Source organism: Cydia fagiglandana, chromosome 26, assembly GCF_963556715.1.
Source record: "Cydia fagiglandana chromosome 26, ilCydFagi1.1, whole genome shotgun sequence".
Classification (NCBI taxonomy): domain Eukaryota; kingdom Metazoa; phylum Arthropoda; class Insecta; order Lepidoptera; family Tortricidae; genus Cydia; species Cydia fagiglandana.
In genome coordinates, this window is record NC_085957.1 from 5,114,911 (window position 1) to 5,136,179 (window position 21,269).

General features: G+C 39.5%; 2 protein-coding genes across 4 annotated transcripts in view; one reads left to right on the forward strand and one right to left on the reverse strand.

Moving 5' to 3' along the window:
• LOC134677414 (solute carrier family 2, facilitated glucose transporter member 3-like) overlaps positions 1–9,426 on the forward strand; it is a 35,398-nt gene extending 25,972 nt beyond the window's left edge. Inside the window, exons 6-12 of the mRNA XM_063535870.1 lie at positions 384–597; positions 928–986; positions 1,523–1,724; positions 2,191–2,330; positions 3,292–3,394; positions 5,187–5,287; positions 6,396–9,426. Of these exons, the coding sequence (XP_063391940.1) occupies positions 384–597; positions 928–986; positions 1,523–1,724; positions 2,191–2,330; positions 3,292–3,394; positions 5,187–5,287; positions 6,396–6,533 (957 nt within the window). The 3' untranslated portion in view covers positions 6,534–9,426. The remainder of the gene's footprint in view (positions 1–383; positions 598–927; positions 987–1,522; positions 1,725–2,190; positions 2,331–3,291; positions 3,395–5,186; positions 5,288–6,395) is intronic.
• Positions 9,427–10,186: 760 nt separating this feature from the next.
• LOC134677428 (exopolyphosphatase PRUNE1) lies at positions 10,187–19,486 on the reverse strand. Of its 3 annotated transcripts, XM_063535893.1 has the most exons (9): positions 19,371–19,486; positions 16,561–16,832; positions 14,778–14,945; positions 13,492–13,619; positions 12,675–12,795; positions 12,259–12,388; positions 11,350–11,502; positions 10,778–10,957; positions 10,217–10,332 (listed from the first exon to the last, which is right to left on the reverse strand). In XM_063535893.1, the coding sequence occupies exons 1-8, from the start codon at positions 19,404–19,406 to the stop codon at positions 10,802–10,804; spliced, it is 1,164 nt and encodes a 387-aa protein (XP_063391963.1). In that variant the 5' UTR covers positions 19,407–19,486; the 3' UTR covers positions 10,217–10,332; positions 10,778–10,801. The 3 variants fall into 3 exon arrangements, with proteins under 3 accessions (XP_063391961.1, XP_063391964.1, XP_063391963.1); XM_063535891.1 differs by having other exon boundaries at positions 10,187–10,957; XM_063535894.1 differs by lacking the exon at positions 16,561–16,832 and adding an exon at positions 15,448–15,716 and having other exon boundaries at positions 10,199–10,957.
• Between the last annotated feature and the right edge of the window lie 1,783 nt (positions 19,487–21,269).

Consider the following 21,269-nt stretch of genomic DNA (forward strand, 5'->3'; position numbering starts at 1 on the left):
TGGGTCAAAAACATTCTGTGTTCGCGTCTTTCCTGTAGACATACACACAAAAAGCTAGCGTGTTCGCGCGAACTGTACATTTTTCTCTCCTGTGGGCAATAGTTAACAGCTTGTGGGTATGTAAGTAATGATTTTATCACAGTTCTCTTAATAAAAGGAGGACCTTTTCACGTGGATAAGGGTTAAATAAGAAAATTAACCTTTATAGCCCTTAACTCTTGTGTATGTCTACAGGAAAGACGCGAACACAGAATGTTTTTGACCCGACTAGCCAGGCTAAAAGTTTTAGGCCATTATATTTGGGATAAGAAACACCTAATGTAATTTTCTTTTACTTATTTCAAGCATATTTCAAGTCTAAAAACCTAACTCTCACTTCTCAGATCGGCACAGTCTACCAGCTGGTCATCACCATCTCCATCCTCCTCTCCCAAGGGCTGGGTCTGCCCTCAGTCCTGGGCACGGAGGAAGGCTGGCCCTGGCTGCTGGCCGTCTGCGCTATACCCGCCGTCATACAGAGCGTCACACTGCCACTCTGTCCCGAGTCGCCGAAGTATTTGCTGCTGAATAAGGGGAGGGAACTGCATGCACAGGAAGGTAATCTACTCAGACTAAAACAGTTTGCCACAGCCATACTCAGCCTTTTTATGTGGGCCACAAAGACGGTTTTGGCTTGTAGCTCCAGGCCGCAAGATTAATTTGCCTAAAGGTGACTTTCGGATGGCAAGGTTATCTACAGGTACCATGATCATCTGGTGGCGGGCCACCTAATATAGCCCGGCGGGCAGGGCCGTCTTAACTATAACTAATTTTCTGTTTTTCGCCGACAACTTTTTTTGTCCTAACAAAAATCTATGATACCTATTTAGTAAGGATCTTAGAAATCTGTTCAGAACTAACACTGAAATTTTTATTTCTTATTTTCAGCTCTGAATTGGCTAAGGGGTGACGTAGCTGTCCACGGTGAAATGGAAGAAATGCACCAGGTCAGTTTTAACGGATTTTACGAGAGATTGTATTCAATCCCGAGTATAATTAAAAAAAATTTTTTTTAATTTTTATTTATTTATTTAAAATTTATTGCATAGTAAAAATAAGTAAGTACCTGCAAATGGCGGAATTATAACTGTTTATGAGTCAATAAAGCTCCAGCATGTGATTATTAAGAAATATTAGGTGTATTCATTCTTATCTACTTTCAGTGGTAACTCACAAATCTGACACCTAGAGACATTTACACCTCTAAATATTATAGATTTTTTTTTATGTTTTGTATCTGTATTTTGTATGTAATTCGACATTAAGAGACTATATACATCTCTTAGTAATTGTAATACGTTAGATTGAATTGTTAGTTTTATTTTATAAAATTTATTATTTTTGCTTTTTGCTTTTATGTAAATTCAATGTTGACGTGTAAAAGTGCCCTTGTGGCCTACTTGCTGAATAAATGTTGATGTTTGATGTTTGATCTCCATAATTCGGCAAACCACACCATTCACCTGTTTATTGTCATTTCTAGGAGGCAGAAAAGAACAAAGTGAGCAAGAAGGTGACACTACGCGAACTCTTCGGCAACCGCCAGCTCCGTCAACCGCTGCTCATCGCCATGACAGTGATGGTTGCCCAGCAGTTGTCTGGAATAAACGCCGTCATGTTCTACTCTACTGATATCTTCTCGCAGGCCAGCCTTAAGCCGCCGTATTCGCAGTATGCTACATTAGGTAAATTTATTTTTAGAGTTGTTGTTTGCAACAAGTAAACAGACAGACAGACGCACGAGTGATCGTATAAGGGTTCCGTTTTTTCCTTTTGAGGTACGGAACCCTAAAATATACAATACAATAAAATACATAAACTAACAACTACAGTAACTTACCAGGGATGTTGCGGATGCAGATTTTTTAACGTATTAGCGGCGGCGCCGGCGGCATAAGTGCTAGGTAATTTCGTCATTATACTCGTATATAACGAAGTCGTCTAGATCCCGAAAAGTCGGCGAAGTTACTGTTTACTAAATAAAACCCACCTAATATATTCTTGCTCAACTACTAAACGTTTCAATTTTATGCGGATGCGGATGCAGATGCGGATGTTGAAAATAATGCGGATGTTCCGCGGATGCAAATATCCGCAACATCCCTGTAACTTACTATAATAACTTACTCTACATATCTTTTCTTCTTACAGGCACAGGAGCCATGAACGTTCTGATGACGTTAGTGAGTCTGGTGCTGGTGGAGATAGCCGGCCGGAAGACGTTGCTCCTGGTCGGCTTCAGCGGCATGTTCATCAGCTCCATCTTGTTACTAGCGGCAATGTTGCACGTGGTGAGTTGTGGGAAATATTGCCGACAATATTACTGAAGACGACTTTTACGTGCTCAGTACTGGTGGAGATTGGCTAGTGCGAAGTTATAATAGTGAGGTTTGTGGGAAATATTGCTGACAATATTGCTGTTGTACCTTAGTAAGTCTGATGCTGGTGGAGATAGCCGGCCGGAAGACGTTGCTCCTGGTCGGCTTCAGCGGCATGTTCATCAGCTCCATCTTGCTGCTAGCGGCAATGTTGCACGTGGTAAGTTGTGGGAAATATTGCTGACAATATTACTGAACGTGCTGATTTTAGTGAGTCTGGTGCTGGTGGAGATAGCCGGCCGGAAGACGTTGCTCCTGGTCGGCTTCAGCGGCATGTTCATCAGCTCCATCTTGCTGCTAGCGGTCATGTTGCACGTGGTGAGTCTTGTGGGAAATATTGCTGACAATATCACTGAAGATGACTTTTACGTGCTCGGTACTGGTGGAGATGGGCTAGTGCGAAGTTATAATAGTGAGGTTTGTGCGAAATATTGCTGTTGTACCTTAGTAAGTCAGATGCTGGTGGAGATAGCCGGCCGGAAGACGTTGCTCCTGGTCGGCTTCAGCGGCATGTTCATCAGCTCCATCTTGCTGCTAGCGGTCATGTCGCACGTGGTAGGTCTTGTGGGAAATATTGCTGACAATTCTACTGAAGATGACTATTATGTGCTCGGTGCCGGTGAAGACCAACTAGTTCGAAGGTATAACAGTGAGGTTAGTAGAATATATTGCTGGCAATATTACTGAACGTGCTGCCCTGTAAGCCTGGTGCTGGTGGAGATAGCCGGCGGGAAGACGTTGCTCCTGGCCGGCTACATCTTGTTACGAGCGTGGGAAATATTGCCGTCAATATTACATACTCTTTACGTCTATATAATTTATCTAAATGACGATATTAGCTTGAAATGGTAATATTTTTTTATTTATTTTCCAGACCACGATCGCATGGATGCCGTACGCATGCATCGGTCTAGTGATTTTGTTCGTCGTGATGTTCGCTGTGGGCCCTGGCTCCATACCTTGGTTCCTTGTTACTGGTGAGTTGTCTATTGTGTATCAGTCAAGAGTAGGTGCAGTGGCGTTCAAAATTGCATGGATAGATGTTGACCGCATTGCCTTAATATTACGGTTGAAACATCTCCATGCACTTTTGTACGCCAGTGTACTCATGTATGTATGCACCGTGAAGAGAAATCATACACACAGTAGTCGTGTAATGCATAAAACTGTCAACGCCAAGTAAACTTCACATTTATCATTAGGTGCCATTAAGGATGATTCACGCTAGACCGGGCCGTGCCTGGGCCGAGGCGTCCGCCATGTCATTTTCTATGACGGCTGATCGGTGATCACGTGGTGCTATCCATAGTAAACGAAGCATAATCATAATATCTTTATTGCGTCCATGTTGGTACAGTCGCCATCAGATACATCGGAGCGGCCAGGGTGTTCACAAATATCTGAACACGCCTCTATTGTCAAGGCGTTAGAGTGCGCGTTCAGATATTGTGAACATCTTGGCCGCTCCGATATATCTGATGGCGACTGTACAAATAGATACAGATGGGAACTTACAAAATTATGGCGCAACAAATGTTAATGTTAGGGTATTGCAAAACTATAACTAAAAACTTACGCACACAAAATCTATACAATAATACAATTATTTGTGAAATTTATATAGGTCAAAATAATCTTGTATGGAATAAAAACAGTTCTCAATTAAATATTTTTTCAAATTGTTAACACATTTACCATATTTTTCCTCTTTGACTATCTCTTCGCGCCGGTAGCTCCGGCCCGGTCTAGCCTCCTAATCTGAGCGGCTACCGCGAAACCCGAAATTCGCAAATTGCGGGGATCTTTCTCTTTTACTCCAATGAAGGCGTGATTAGAGTGACAGAGAAATATCCCCGCAATTAGCGAATTTCGGTTTTCGCGGTAGCCCCTCTGTCTATATTTTAATACGATAAGACAGTGAAAGGTATTAGAGCTCGCGTTTACTGTGATTGGTATCGTTTAAAGAAACGGCTATATGTATAATCCGTACAAGGCGGGAAGAAGTTAATAACTCGAGATATTCTACCGAAGAAATTTGAACTTTAAAGTAAATTGCATAAGGTTCAAATTTCTTCATTTTTTTCCCGACAGGTATCAACTTCTCCCCGCCGTGTACGGTATTGGCATTGAGTTATTAAATAAAGTCTGAAACGCGCAAAAGCTGAGTACAGACAGAGTGATAGTAGAGTTTCCGCTGTCTTTGTCACGGGCCAAAAAACGGGAAAAAAAGTGTTAAAATAGGATTTTAGCCACACATTTTACGCGCTTTGTTTTTGGTTTACACACTTAATGTGAAGGTCTAACTAATAGACATCTAACCTGTTAGCATGAGCTGCGTTCTCACGCGCGACTCCATACATACCTACATCTAGCGCGACTTATATTGAATTGAATTGAACTTCAAATATGGACTCGCGCGCGAGAATGCAACTACGGAATGATTTAAACGGCGCGCGAACTCGCATGCGATTTTAGTTACATTACGGACTGTTGGTTACGTCCAATTCAACCGACCGATCAAAACCCGCAATGTAATGAAACCATGCGAGTTCTTGCATCGTCTGAAATGTATAATGAGCACTTACGCTAGACCGCTTGTTTGTTATTTTAGTAGTAGTAGTAGTAGTAATAAGTAGTAGTAAAACAAAACAAAACAGGAAAAATAACATTCGTCATTAGTACAAAGGCGAACTTATCCCTTTAAGGGATCTCTTCCAGTTAACCTATTTTACTTGTGTAAATGCTCAATAACAATATCGTTGTTTCTAGAACTATTCAACCAGTCTTCGAGGCCGGCGGCGGCCTCTGTGGCGGTCACAGTCAACTGGGCGGCTAACTTCCTTGTAGGCCTCACCTTCCTACCACTTCAAGTAAGTACCTACCGGTAGTAGGAATAAAGCAAAGGGGCTATTCATAAATTACGTCATTTCAAATCAGGGGCGGGGTCTAGAAGGTCTTCCAAAAGATCCAAAAACTTAATACGTAAAATTGATTTATCATTTTATCAATGTTGAGACATCTGTCAAGTTTTGAATAAGTAAGTAACACTTAGAATGTACCTAGCAAGGGTCTCTATTGTTTCCCAAATAGTTAAGTCATAATGTATTGTTTGTCCGAATTTTCGTTAGTCATAATTGGTTTTTCTCAGAAACGCGTAACTTTTCAGGATTGCCATAAAACAAACCTAACCTATCCACAGAATCCTATCTACAGAATAACCTAACAAAAATCCTGAAATGTTAACGGTTTCAGTTTTATGACTAACTATAATATGACATTATGACTTAACTTTATGGGAAACATAGGGACCCCACCTCTGCCCCACCTATAGTTCGTTTTTTTTAGCATTAGAAAGAACTTGAAAGAAGGTAAGCGATCTTGGCATGTCTTTTAATTGAAAAACGCTTTTTAAAAACTATTACTTATGAAAGCAGAAGAATATAAATGATCGTATTAGATTCATAATTGTTACATATTTACCGTAACTTATTTTTAAAATTAGTTTTTCTATTAAAAGACACATCAAGATTGTTTACCTTATTTCTAATGCTAAAAAAAACGAATTATACAGAATAACCTAACGAAAATTCTCAAATGTTAACGGTTTCAGTTTTATGACTAACTATAATATGACATACAATACATTATATGACTTAAAACTTTATGGGAAACAAAGGGATCCCACCTAGGCAATAATCACCATTGCTATAAAATGGTTAATAAATGAAAAACTTTGAATGAAACTATTTCTCTATATACTATATCAATGGGCTGATTCAAGAATTTGATTGAACCATATAATTAGAATGGTAAATTTGTTTTTTAAATGGGTTTGTTCCCGTTACTTACGTCGGGCTATTAGCAGTAAGGATTGTAACCACTGCATAAAGGAAACAATATCTTTTGTTTAACAGATTAGGGTCCGAGTCCGAAAAATTCACCTGAGATTATTCATATTGTACACCTTTTCTATTTCAGCTGGCGATAAAGGCGTACGTGTTCGTGATCTTCGCCATATTCCAGCTGCTGTTCATGGTCTTCATCAGCATGAAGGTCCCGGAGACCAAGAATAAGACGGTGGAGGAGGTCACCGCCATGTTTAGACAGCAACTATGACTTGACGCTAGCCACCCCTAATAGCGTCTCCCAGCAACTATGACTTGACGCTAGCCACCCCTAGCGTTTAGACAGCAACTATGACTTGACGCTAGCCACCCCTAGCGTCTCACAGCAACTATGACTTGACGCTAGCCACCCCTAGCGTCTCCCAGCAACTATGACTTGACGCTAGCCACCCCTAGCGTCTCACAGCAACTATGACTTGACGCTAGCCACCCCTAGCGTCTCACAGCAACTATGACTTGACGCTAGCCACCCCCAGCGTCTCCCAGAATATTGCAATAATACTCCCTATTGACAAATACTTTTCACATCACCTATTCGAAAAAGGGCCTTTTCTTCCTGGGATCAAAGTGGCACTTCTCTTCCCTGCTAGGAGGGATTAATGTAACACTTTTCTGTTCTAGCACACTATTTTTACATTTTTGTGCACATTATTTTTTTTGCTTAAATCTGTTTAAGCATCAGATTGTGTCAACACTAAGATTTTTTATTTTCCTCATGGTTGATGTGAAAAACAGCATGTGTCACACGGTATCAAAATTATTTCGTCTTGGGCGATAACAGTTGAATCCCTCATTACGCTCAGGATTCTATTGTAGAATCCATCGCTTCATTCAGGATTCAATGTACGGAAGGAAATATATCATTTTGATCCTTTGTAACACAAACTAGGGAGACTGGGGTCAATTGAAACACGGGTCAATAGAAACAAGTTCAATAACTCCGAAACGAGTGACGATAGCGAGGCGGTCCCTGAGGGGGAAGGGATCGGCGTTCGTGTCAGAACCGGTCGAGCAGTGCTAGCCGCGGCTCTGTGACCGTCGGACGTTATTACGCGAGTGTATTGCTTTTTCGGCACAAAAAGTAAGTATTTTTGATGTTTTTGTTTTGTTTATTAATCAGTATCCATTGGTAGTACTTTAATACTATTTAACCTTTTGTTTGTATGGTTATTCTTGTTGAGTTTTTAGTGGTATATGTGTACGTACCGTCTACCGTTATTTTTCTATGATTTTAAATATTCACCAAGACGTTGCTGGGTCAATTGAAACAAAATTTACCGTTGTATATGGTTTTAAGCATTTTTTTGCAGTAACATATTTTTTTTGTTTTTAGATGCCGCGAAACCGTCCAAAAACTACGAATCGAGGGGAGTGTGATATAGATATCTACATATTCTAAATAATAAGGCAATAAGTGCCATATGAAAATGTAAGTAAATTCATAGCAATAAATGCTAGGTTTTTTCGTTAAGTTAATGGTAGAAACTACCACTTACAGTGTTTAAATCAAAGATTGAGATTGTGTGATTTAATCAAGACCAAAAAAAGGAATAAAAATGATTATTACAATAAATAAGTATTTTATTTCTAGGTGTTTCAATAGACCCCATTCATTGTTTCAATTGACCCGGAACCAGGGTCAATTGAAACAATTTTCGAGGATTTCTAAAATGCTTTTAATTCCGTATCTGATACCAATGGATACAAATTAACATAATAACTTTAAAGCCAGATAATCTACCCATAGTCGAAACCTTTCACAAACCAATATTGATAGAAAATGTAGGCACTATGGCCGTTTTTTCTAAAAACGTTTCAATTGACCCCAGTCTCCTATTGCACTGCTTGACTCGTCGTTGTAGGTATTTTTTTGTTTATGGCAATAAAAAAATCTCATTTTTACTGTTTTCCTAATGTTATTTGTCCGTTTTCTAATTGAATTGAATCGAATGAATGAATGAATGACTGATTTAAATGAATGATGAATGAATGACTGATTTGAATGAATGATGAATGAACAGAGTAACATGGAAGATGAAACCATAGACTTATAATATATAAAGACGTAGTCTCAGCGAGCTGTCACTGTTGCCACTTTTGTTTAGTGTACGATTAACAATGCGGCCCACGTTGCTGTAGCCATGTCGATAAAGTCATATCGATAAACTATCGACATTTCTTGCAATTTTAATTTAACTTCAAAGGCTTAACGATACCTAAAATGACCAAAAACGCTTTTATTCTTTATTGTGGTTGTCAGATAACAATTTTATAGTCACGCCCCAGCAGGGAACCAAGGGAAAGTTCAGATATTTAATTAAAATACATAAATACCTCCTAAAATAGGTGTTGCGCAATAATTGAATTATATTATTATATTATAATATATTCATTACCCATTAGCATTTCAATTATGTTTATGTTTAACGAAGATATTGAAGCTTCAATTAATCGCTATTTCGTTCCGCTGTGTAGCGTTTATCGATATATAACATGATTAAAATCGACTTTTCACATCCCTAAAAGAGCACACATATACGCTTTTACGCACACATACACAGCCTGGGCGCATCAAGAAAGGCAACACTTGATTTGAAGTCCACCTTGTCAACTGTTATGGTTGTCCTTTTTTGACAAACGGCATTTTTAAAAGAGCGAGGAGAGAGAAATGATACTAGTTGCTGCGCCTTGAAAGAGAACAGAAAAGGTTGGGCCCTTGGATGAAACGCTTTCCAGATAGATTGCTCTCAAATTCGCAGTGACATTGAAGACCGGCATTATGGGCGGGACAGCAATATAATTAATGCGTGTGCAAAAGAGATAGCAATAGGCGGGTCAATGTACGAAATTCTATCTGGAAAGTGTCTCTGCTTTAGGTGCAGTATCAAATTACGCAAAAAGTAGATTTATTATTTTGTATCTCCATAATTTAAGCGATCAAATATATTAAAAAAACTAATTTATGTATTTATACGTAGTGTTCAAAGTTAAGGAACAAAATGAAAATTTAACCTTTTGGACGCCAATGAGTCAATGACCGATATATCCGCACCGCAGGTTCAACGCCAAAGACCTATTAATCGGTCACACCTGTGGCCCATTTTATAAAGCTACAAGTTACAATTTACAAGCGGAAGTCTCTTTCTAACCCTATGTGTTAGAACGAGACTTCCGCTTGTAAATTGTAATTTGTAGCTTTATAAAATAGGCCACTGGTATGCATAAAGTTCAATTTCAGTTTTGACACTTCGGTGACGTGCATGGCGTCTGAGTGACAGCTTTTGTGTTTGACACGGCGTCGAAAGGGTTAATGTCACTTTACATGGGAAGTGAGCCCTTTTCATTGCTCAGGAGTGTACACGACTGTATTAACCGATTCGTTGCGTGTTCCATTTTTGAAAACTTTTTGCTATGGCGCGGAACAATCGTTTCATGACACGGCAGCCATGCCATAGAATATGATGACACGCCATGTGTAAAAAACATTGATGACATGGCAGGCGTGTCATCAGCACCGAACCGGTCAAGTTGCTAATTATAACTCCCACTACAATTGCAAAAGCATGATGCCGCTATATTTTGTATTGGTACTATCTCTTTCTATAAGATAGTTGCATCTCGCTCTTGCAGCGCCGAACGCTCAGCGGTGCTTTGCTGAATGTAGTTTTAACAATATTTGTTAAGATAATTTGAATAAATCTTTTATGAAATAATTTTGTTTTATTCAATCCCAGCAAGCTCGGTTCTCCATACAAACGTAGCTATGCTCTCATTTTAAAACGACTAGCTAGATTGCTCTGTAACTTTGTACTTACAATAGGATAAGATATATCTAGTATTTTAATGGGGTTGGCCGGTGGAAGTTTTTAGCAGATGGCGCCATCATAGCTTGCCCTGTCAATCCCTAGAATTGTGTAAAATTTTTGTTCCTTTAATACACTGGATGCCAGCCCTTTAAGACAAATCTCATAGAAAAAGGGGCAAGCTATGATGGCGCCATCTATGCAAACCTTTGACAGTTGCCAACCCCATTAGTATATGTAGCTTCAAAATACCATAGTTAATAAAATACAGCGAATTCAAGTTTTTCATTCTTTTTTATTTCTAAAACTATAAAAATCCAAATTATTTGCAACAACAGCATCCGAGTGTCAAATTCTTCTCATTTAAGTACCTGTTTAAAACGCCTACCTTATTTAGAGAATAGCGCGTTCCAGATAATCTCAGCTTATGGTATAGTGACATCTAGCGGACAAGACTATCACTAAAATTCAAATTAATGGTGTTGGCCGGTCGAAGTATTCAGCAGATGGCGCCATCATAGCTTGCCCTGTCAATCCCTAGAGTTGTGTCAAATTTTTGTTTTTTTAATGCCCTGGATGCAAGCTCTTTAAGCCACGTCTCATAGAAAAAGGCCCCTTTTTCAAATGCTATGATGGCGCTATCTATGCAAACCTTTGACAGTTGCCAACCCCATTTTCACGGATTTTGTAAGAACGCGTTGACAGCAGGTATGTACTGTTTTCTAGACGCACCTAGGTACAGTTGGTTGAAGTAACAAGTGTTTGGGTACTGAAGGTCTGTTGAGGTCAGCTGAAGCGATGGCGCGCTCCAGTCTTGAAGAAATTTGGCTAGCTGAAATGAAAAACATTTTTTAATTACTCTTGACATAGGAATTAATTTTCACAATCCGTCAGTGCACAGTTCGTGCAGAGTGAGATAGCTATACTTCGTTTTTTCAGCATTAGAAAAATGGTAAACAATCTTGACAATGACATGTCTTTTTATTGAAAACTATTTTTAAAGTATCAAAATAGTTTATTTTAAAAATTCAATTTGGAAAAACTATTAATTATAAAACCAAAATAATGTAAATACCTATATATCCTTGCTATATAATTGTTACATATTTGCGTAACTTATTTTTCACAAATGTTTTTTTAATAAAAATACACGCCAAGATTGTTAACCTCTTTTTAATGCTAAAAAACGAGGTATATGCCCATCTCTTATTTTAAAATACTCACTTTGGCAGTTTTATCGTGCTCGCTCCCGCATATAGCGGCGTCTCGTTTCAATCCGTTCTGCAAGCTCATTCCCAATAGGAGTGCGAGGGAACACCCGCTTGATTTTAGGGCTTCGGAGACTGCTGTTAGGGCTTCTGGCTTCGATAGGAATTCCTGCGGGAATGAGTGTAATATGTAAAAAAAAACCGGGCAAGTGCGAGTCGGACTCGCGCACGAAGGGTTCCGTACCATAATGCAAAAAAAGTAAAAAAAAACGGTCACCCATCCAAGTACTGACCCCGCCCGACGTTGCTTAACTTCTTTCAAAAATCACGTTTGGTGTATGGGAGCCCCACTTAAATCTTTATTTTATTATGTTTTTAGTATTTGTTGTTATAGCGGCAACAGAAATACATCATCTGTGAAAATTTCAACTGGCTAGCTATCACGGTTCTTGAGATACAGCCTGGTGACAGACAGACGGACGGACGGACAGCAGAGTCTTAGTAATAGGGTCCCTTTTGGTACATACGGAACCCTAAAAAAGCTTAATTGAAGCCCCTTATACCTATAATAACGCAGTGCAGCTTGTGACCAGCTGTTGGGGAGTAGGAACCTCACATATCTGTAATCGTGGCTGTTTTTCAACCCACCAACGGAGCGGCAGCTGACGTTTACTATGGTTCATTATACGGCCTCATTAAGACGGTGCGAGAACTCGCATGCGAGTTTCATTTCATTGCGTTATTTGATGGGTCGGCTGAATTGATGTAACCTCAATGGTCAAATGTTGGTGACTGACCAAATGAAGCTATTAAAACGATTCCTTTTTCGAAAAAAATCTAATTTGATTGACTTATTAGGCTATAGCTTAGTGTTTCACCTTATCTTCCTAAAACCCACGGTTTTACATATACAACCCAAAATTACCTCCACTAATATAGGGAAACTAGGCACGTACACCTCTTTGACAATCTTGACGTCTTTCTTGAGAAGCTGTGCTGCTGTGAGACGCGAGACGTTCGTTCGAGCCTCTAGCAAACGTGTCAGTTTGCATTCTCTGCCAAAAATAAAACATTATTAAATATTAACCTTTTGACAGCCACAGACGGCTGTAGCCGTCATCGGAAAGTCTTGCCACGGACGCCAACGTCGGCTAAGCCGTCAGCTTCGTAATACGATAGGACTTACGCAGGACTGCGTAAAGTTGAATCGCTTAAACAATGACGATAGCCTGGCGTCCGGGGCATGGCATATTCCTTCGCCGTCTGGCATTCAAAAGAGACCGGCAATTTTATCAATTGGTTAGAATTGTATTAAATATATGTATATGTAGGTACACGTACCTCTCAGCCTCCGGATTTTCTATTTTCATAATCCCTTCTAGGAACGTCACTATTTCCAAATCGTGTGGCGTGCCTTTTTTCACTTCTTTTGAGAAGTTCACCGTGTCGAGAATAATGGTTGCTGAAACAGAAATTACGGTATAATTCTTGCTGCAAATATTTTGGTTTTATTATAATAATAAAAAATAATAATTCAGCCTATATACGTCCCGCTGCTGGGCACAGGCCTCCTCTCACTCGCAAGAGGGCTTGGGCTATAGCTATGGGGACCTCACTTACACCTTTGAATTTCTTCGCGGATGTATGCAGGTTTCCTCACGTTTTCCTTCACCGACAAGCACGTGGTAAATATCAAATGATATTTCGTACATAAGTTCCGAAAAACTCATTGGTACGAGCCTGGGTTAGAACCCGCGACCTCCGGATAGAAAGTCGGATATCCACTCGGCCACCACCGCTTTCTTTCTATGTATTTGTGTCGTCATTACAGATTGGATTTTGTATATACATATAGTCCGATTCTTTTAGCATTAGAAAGAACAAAAAAAAACAATAATTATTAACAATTAACGAGCCTGATAAAAACTGCACGCTTGCTTCTGCGGAGTTCTTTCTAATGCTAAAAAAAACGAACTATAGTGAGTGATTGAGAAGTGTCACTCTGTGTGCATGTTTCCCCCCGCAAAAAATGACAGAACGATTTGTACGGTAAGATATCGCTTGGGCTCCTTCCGACGTGTCGGAAGCCGGTGTTGCTCGAAGCATAAAGCAATTGTCTTATATGGTATCAATGTTAATAATATAAATACCTACGTACAGTGTAGTAGCTGTGTGCATAGCGGATGTGTTTCGAAGAATTCGACCTTTTTTGCCATCACTGCTGACATGTCCATAATTCTTTGAGCTACCAGCGTACAGCACGATCCGACTGTTTCTATAGTAGACCTGCAAAACAAGTTACCGCGCATGATTGCGCTGATGGGAGTGCTGGTGGCCTAGCGGTGTGGAGCCAGGGATGTTGCGAAAATTCGCATCCGCATCCACATAAAATCGATGCGGAGCTAATACGGATGCGGATGTCGAACAAGTCTGTACAGGAACGTCTTAGCGGCGGCGTAAGTGCTAGGTAATTTCGTCATTAGCATTACCTATAACGAAATCGTCTAGCTAGATCCAGAAAAGTCGGCCACGTTACTGTTTATTAAATATAATGTACTATCTATATTCTTGCTCAAATAAGAACTAAACCTTTCATTTTTTAAATAAAAATTACTATAATGTAATATTTGACGCTTTTTAAGTACCTAATCTTGACATCCGCATCCGCATCCGTGGATGCGAGCCTTTAAACATCCGCATCTGCGGATGTCATAAAATCTGCACCCGCAACATCCCTGGTAGGAGCGTGCGACGTTCAATGAGGTTTTCGGAACTTATGTACCTACCTACGAAATATCATTTGATATTTACCAGCTGCTTTTCGGTGAAGGAAAACATCGTGAGGAAACAGGACTAATCCCAATAAGGTGTAGTTTACCCTCTGGATTGGTAGAGATGGCAGTCGCTTTCGTAAACAAACCGGTAAAAATCATAACCCTCCTTTTGCGTTGCCGTAGTCGGGTAAAAACTAGTGCCTACGCAAATTCTTGGGATTAGTTGCCACGCGGACCCCATGAGTCGTGGCAAAAATGCCGGCGCGAGGAAGATGATGATATTAGTCTTATGAATGTCGGCGGCTGATCGTAAGATCAGGCAGATCGTAATGTTCCTGTGTAATATTTTGACGAGTCACATTAAACCAATATGTGACGTCCCACGGGTAAAGGTACCTTATGGCGTTTGGCGTTTACGCTATTATTAACGCTGGTCCAATATTATTACAGCGCTATGCGACGTAAGCGCCAGCCGCCATAAGGTACCTTTTGCCGTGGAACGTCACATATATGTATAGTTAGGATAGGTCCGTTAGGTTGCTTCAGATGCCCGAAGGGCAAACTGCCCAGAAATAGGAGCCCCGTCGACTCAGGGAACGGGAACGGGTCGGGGGAACGATATGCCTGATCTTAAGATCGGCCGCCGACATGAATAAGGGGCTAAAATTACCTTGTATCATCTCTGTAGGCCCACTCTGTCTTGTCTATAGGTCTATGGTCTATGATCTCAGTAACATAAGGAGCAAAGAACTTGTCTTTGATGGCTAAAGTATGATGATCCACCAACACTACATTAGTTTTAGTTTTTGTTACTAGTTCTTGGAGATCGTAGTCATTTCTGAAAAAAAGAAAAGTTTATTTTATATCTTATACCGGCTGTACACACGCGTTGATAGGCTCTCGCCGGCAAAAAACCGACCCAACCGGGAAAGGGCGAGGCGAGACGGGAGCAGTATGTAAACTAGGGTGGTTCACGTTTGTATGGGAAAAATTAAACTCTAGCTAGAAGAAACGGCACCCCCTCATTTTGTTACACTTCATATGTTAACAGAATACGCCAAGTTTTGTAATTTTATCTCAACTATATACAAGGGAAATTTTTCAAAGTTGTATGTAATCCAAAAAAATCAGGTTATTATTTTTTAGATTTTTATGTAATTAGTAGTTTTCACATTATTAGAAAGTGTGATTTAAAACTTATTTAGTAAAAAACATTTTTATTACTATTTTTTATGATTTTCTTAGAAAGGTCGCAAGTTCGTCATGCCCGAATCAATGATTTTTTTTATTTTTCCTCGAGTTTAAAAACTTGTTAACTATAAATTTTACTGCCTACTCACCTAAACACCAACATTTCCTTACTAACCCCACTCTCTCTCAAACAAAATTCCACCTCCGTTTTTAGCTCAAAATCCTCCCTATCCACATTAAGGACTGCCGCACACAACAAGTCTTTAGCCCCCGGAGTAGGCCGTGTACACACAGTACATTTGATCTCGCTGTGTCGCCAGCTCAAAAAACTGGCATAGACAAGAGCGGACACCGCCGAGTCTAGGTCGCAACTCTCGTTGCCTATGACTAGGTTTAGGGCGGAATAGTTTTCTGATTTCTGAAAAAAAAAATGTTATGAAGGGTTGTAACTTGGTGCCTCTAGCCAAGGGTTTTTTGCACTGGCAACCAGCAATCTTGATAAAGCAAAAAAACGCCTATTTTCAATGCAATCAGGAGGCAATGACAATTTTTTTACGAGTTTGGGTGGCTAGGCTGTAGTTCGTCAACCCACCAACGGAGTGGTAGCTGACATCCACGAGGGATCATTACACATCGCCCTTAACCACTTTACGAGTTTTAGCCGGAGATGATATTGGCCATGGTCATTTGGGGGTAGTGATTTTTTTGAATATTTTATATGTCAATATATAATACGAAAAATTAAGAAAACACGGGCATAAGTGGTTATCACACTGTGCGTCGCTCCGATGTGCAAGCGGGATGGCGGTATAATACACATATAGCGTTAATTGTCTCGCTCAAACATTGGAGCGACGTGCAAATCGCATCCAGTGTGATAGCTCCCTTATTAGCCTGCACTAAAAACTTTTAATTAAATATCCAAGATACAGTTAAGCCCCCTCCAGACTATTCGCGTGAATCGCGGGCGAAGCCGCGAACGCGAGTGTGGAGTCGATTTCGCTGTCTGCGAACATCGACGCCACACTTGCGTTCGCGGCTTCGCGCCGCGATTCGCGCACGAGTGTGGAGGGGGCTTTACATATTTATGTATTTTACGGAACGGACCGTTTCAATAGTGTATATGTGTATGGTTTCAATGGTATTTGATGTTGTGGTGTGAAAATTCAAAGAGAAACAGTGATAAAACAAAGTTACGTAGTTTGTTTACATAGTTAGCAAGTTCTATTGAAATAGACTTTAAAATATTTTATCACACTCACCGAAATATTAACATTTCTTTACTAATCCCATATTCATTTAAACAGGATACCACTTCAGTTTTTAATTCATACTCTTCCCTATGCCCATTCAGTACTGGTACAAAAATATGGTCTTTATATCCGATTTTATCCGCTTTTTTACATATACCACACTTCAATTGACTGAGTTGCCAGTGCAAAAACTTGGAATAGACTAAAGAGGAGACCGTGGAGTCTAGGTTGCTGGTTTCATTGCCTATGGTTAGGTTTAACGTGGAATAGTAGGCGGATCTCTGAAAGTGTAACCACAGAATAAATAATAGTACTAGGTACAGAAGACTCACTCTCTAACAAAACGCATCTGTTACGATCAGCACAGATATGGCCGCTAGGTGGCGACAGTGCCACGCGCGGCTTATGGCTAACCACAAAATTGGTGTGGAACGGATGTACTTTTAGCTACTTATAAAGCGACGAAATCGCGGAGTGAGCCACGCCTGGTGTAACTACCAAATTAAAATCTATAAAGTCAGTAATTTTATAAGAATATTTTGGTCCAATATATAAGAGTTCAATCTTCTTCATTAATCATTCTTTTAAAACTTTAAATATAACAACTTTATTAAAAGGTTCAACAACAATAATGAAAGTATGAGATTATCTGTGTATAGTCGCACCAATGCCACCAATAAAACTGTGCAGCGGATTTGATAGCCCACGCAGTGTAAGTGTTATTTATACGTCATAATTTCATACAAGTTTGACGTTTAAAATGACACTGCGTGGGCTATCAAAATCGCTGCAGACTTTTTACGGTCTAACTCTATATTCTTTAGAGGGTGTTCCAACCATGAAACAACAAAAAGAGAATAATTCTATAGATACCTCGGTTGACCTTTAGCGTTGAGCATTTAGTAACTGGATTGTCACAGTTATTTTCTTTACGAAACAGTCTGCCGATTTTTGCGGGGAATGGGGACGTCATATGTATTGCTATTTCTACATGATTTGAAATTGATTTCTACAGAATGAAAAACAACAGATGGACAAAAATAGCAACAAATTGGAATCCAAAAATTGGTAAAAGAAAAAAGGGCAAACCAAAAACAAGATGGAAACCTAATAACTAGAAACAATAGGAAAAGACTAGAAAGAAATCGCAATAGATAGACAAGAATGGAAGAAAATGTTGGACAAATACTTAAATATATTAGAAAATGGTAATTCGGAAGAGGCCTAGGTCAAAAACACCTTAGAACATGCATATAGAAATATACATAGGGGTCATCCATTAATTACATCACACGTTTAGGGGGAGGGAGGGGGTCAAGAAAATGTGACATGTTGTGATATGGGGGAGGGGGGAGACACAAACTTTGTGACGTCACTTTAACTTCATCAGTAACCGAAAATTTATTTAATTTATTTTATTCGCTGTACATTTAAATAACAAGTTTTTAAAACGATAATCGTTTTTATTCGTTTAATTTTCTTTCCTAAGGAGTATTTGGTTATAAAATTACTAATATTTATATCGTCAAAAATATTTTGATAAAATATTAATAATACTTAGGTACTTAATTCGATTTGGCGATTTCGTAGAAAAAATGTGACGTCACACTAGGGGGGAGGGGTTTGCCAAATGTGACCAAGTGTGACAAGGAGGGGGGGAAGGGTCAAAAAATCTAGAAATTCGTGTGACATAATTAATGGATGACCCCATACACATCTATCTATCTATCTATCTAGCCCCTTTGTTCTGAGTTAGAGTATATCTCTAAGCTCAGTGTGCCGCTTGGCAAAGGCCTCCTCTAGCTCTTTCCATTGAGGTCTGTCATGGGCCACTCTTCTCCAGTTCGGGCCAGCTGTGAGTCTGAGTTCATCCTCCCATCTTCTTCGAGGTCTCCTCTGGCTCCGTGTACAGCCTCTTATACACATATAATTGTTAAATGAATGTTAACAGTTCGTATAAGAAAGGCTTTAATAATAATAATAACATGATTTGTATGTAATGTACAAATAGCCACGTCAGTCCATCAGTGGCAGCGCGTCAAACATATCCATTGGCAAGCCCGGGCTAATTTGGCTTACATAGTAGGCTCAAACGTCCAAAAACAGGCAAGCCGGAGGGAATTGGCTTTTATGGACGCGCCACCACTGCAGTCCATACAAAAGTTTGCACAATTGTGCAAGTTTTTCGACAGAGGGGTAAGCTCTTAATGGACACTCCAGTTATTAAATACTCTAAGCCAAGCAGTTTCTAAAACTGATCATGAATCATAAATAATCTTGCTACCAGCATGATAAAATACATTAAGTATGTCAAACAAATATTGGCTTGGAAGTCATCATCATCATCATCATCTCAGCCACAAGACGTCCACTGCTGAACATAGGCCTCCCCCTTGGACCTCCATACGTGCCGGTTGGAAGTGTGCGTGTTGGCTTGGAAGTATATGTATAAAATTGGATTAAGCAAAGGGAGTATATTGTTAAAATGTTAGTTCTTCAAATGCCATTAATAAAGAACTTACATACTTACTTACTAATAGAAAAAAAAAACAGCTATAGATTTCACTTCCATTTCTAACTTATCTACGTCTAATCCTAATTCAATTAGAGGACACAAATTTCTTGTAAAATTCTAATGTTTGTGCTCATATAAGACAAAGCGATTAACATAACATACATATAGGCACCTCTTTAATATGGAATATTGCACAAAATTTATAACAAACCAAACAAGTCATCATACTTAGATAACAAACTTGTTAATAAATGATAATCCACGATTTATATAATATTTCGTTAAATAATGATTAGATATTTACCAGATTGGAAACAGTCGTCGATAGGTAATCTTCCATATTGATCCACTATTAAAAACAACAATCAGTTTTATTTAGGATTAAAAAGAACGAAAATTGTGTGTAAACGTGAATACAAACAAAATGCCATCTTACAGCTGAGTTTGACATTGACAGGTGTCAGCGTCAGTAGAGCAAAAAAGCTGCAACAGACGGGCGTACCAGACGGCGACCTTGGTCCGGTCTAAATATCTCTTTCTCGCTCTCACTTAATAGCTGTGTCAACAAACTACTCCGAGTCCATAAAAGCTATAATAGTCATAATAGACCGCGACCTCAGTGCGCCGCCATAAGATAACTCTTTCTGGCTCTCATTGCTCTCACTTATCCTGAGTGCGGCGTAACAAGGTCGTGGTTTGGTGCGGAAGTCTGTTGTGGCTTTAACGGACGTCTGGCGTACCACCTTCTACACGATCGAACAGGCCATTTGTATGAGACAAACGCTTTTTTAAGTCACGTTGATAAAGCGCTCATGTATCAAGCGTTGTTGACTTTACACCTTGGTAGCTAAAGTTGGTCAAGCAGATCTTGTCAATAGAAAAAGGCGGCAAATTTGAAAAAAGTAGGCGCGAAGGGATATTGTCTCATAGAAAATTTGAATTTCGCGCCTTTTTCTACTGACAAGATTTGCTTGACCATCTATAAATCGAATCTAGCGAGCGAACAGATTCAAGTACTTTTTAACGCACGTTGAAATACTGTTCGTGCGAATGAGGCTTAAGGGTCCTATTCTCATATCACGAATCTCCTTTTTTTACAAACCGATTTTATAGAGTTTTTGTCTATGAGTGGATACCTTCATTTTTTTTTACAATTTATTCCAAGTAAAGCAGTTCAGTCACCCCTATGACTAACTAGGGAACCTGATTTTATCCCTCCTCCCAATGGTAATAAAAAATAAAACGTGTACGTTTGTTGTATTGTTATATGTTTTCTTACCAAAATGAGTTATAAAATACATCTATCGTCAACTTGCAATACTGATGATTCTACTACTTGACGCTAGATGTCGACTTGCGTTTTGGTAAGAAAACTGTACGGATATGATGGTCGTTCTTGTCTAGGTGACAGCGTGATAAAACTGTGTCCGTCACTTTCTATCCCGCGGTGTTAAACAGTGACAGTTATTTTATCACGTGGATAAAGATGGATAAAGCTATCCATAATACGCTGGCTGATGTATGAAGTTAGAGTCGCACCATACAAAGTCTGCAGCGGATTTGATAGCCCACGCAGTGTAAGTGTTATGTATACGTCATAATTTCATAGAAGGTTGACGTTTAAAATGACACTTGCACTGCGTGGGCTATTAAAATCGCTGCAAACTTTTTACGGTCTACTATACCACTCTTTCCTTAGGTACTTATATTGCTCTAAGCATTTACCTACGGTATAGGGATGTTTCCTCTACTTAAAATAAATTATTTCACACCGTACACGAAATAAAGCACCAGATAATAATTAGAAAAACATACGCAGCAGTTATTTTTAAGCACTATTTCTATTTAATATATCGGATTGAAATAAGTATAAAAAGTAGGTGAGTTGACTGTGACGTCACTATATACATTCGTTTTCATATAAATTCCATATTAGCAAATCGTTTTGACAGTTCTAAAAAAGAAGCTGATTTGACTAGTAGGAATGTAGCCTATTGTGGCCCGGGGATGATAACATTGATAAGATAAGGAAAGGATAAGTATTGTGGAGTTGCGACCACGTACCGGAAGGCGCAGCGTGGGTGGACCCCCCACAAGGTGGACTGACGACCTGGTAAAAGTCGCAGGAGTCCGCTGGATGCGGGTGGCGCAAGACCGGTCATTGTGGCACTCTTTGGAGGAGACCTATGTCCAGCAGTGCACG

What these genes read in the sequence shown, in the direction of transcription:
- LOC134677428 (XM_063535891.1), bottom strand. Translation starts at nt 19,406, where the DNA reads ATGGAAGATTACCTATCGACGACTGTTTCCAATCTG. An exon ending in GTTTCCCTATATTAGTGGAG is followed by an intron (nt 11,503 to 12,258) that starts GTAATTTTGGGT and finishes TCATTCCCGCAG; the next exon opens with GAATTCCTATCGAAGCCAGA. An exon ending in AGCACGATAAAACTGCCAAA is followed by an intron (nt 10,958 to 11,349) that starts GTGAGTATTTTA and finishes TTTTCATTTCAG; the next exon opens with CTAGCCAAATTTCTTCAAGA.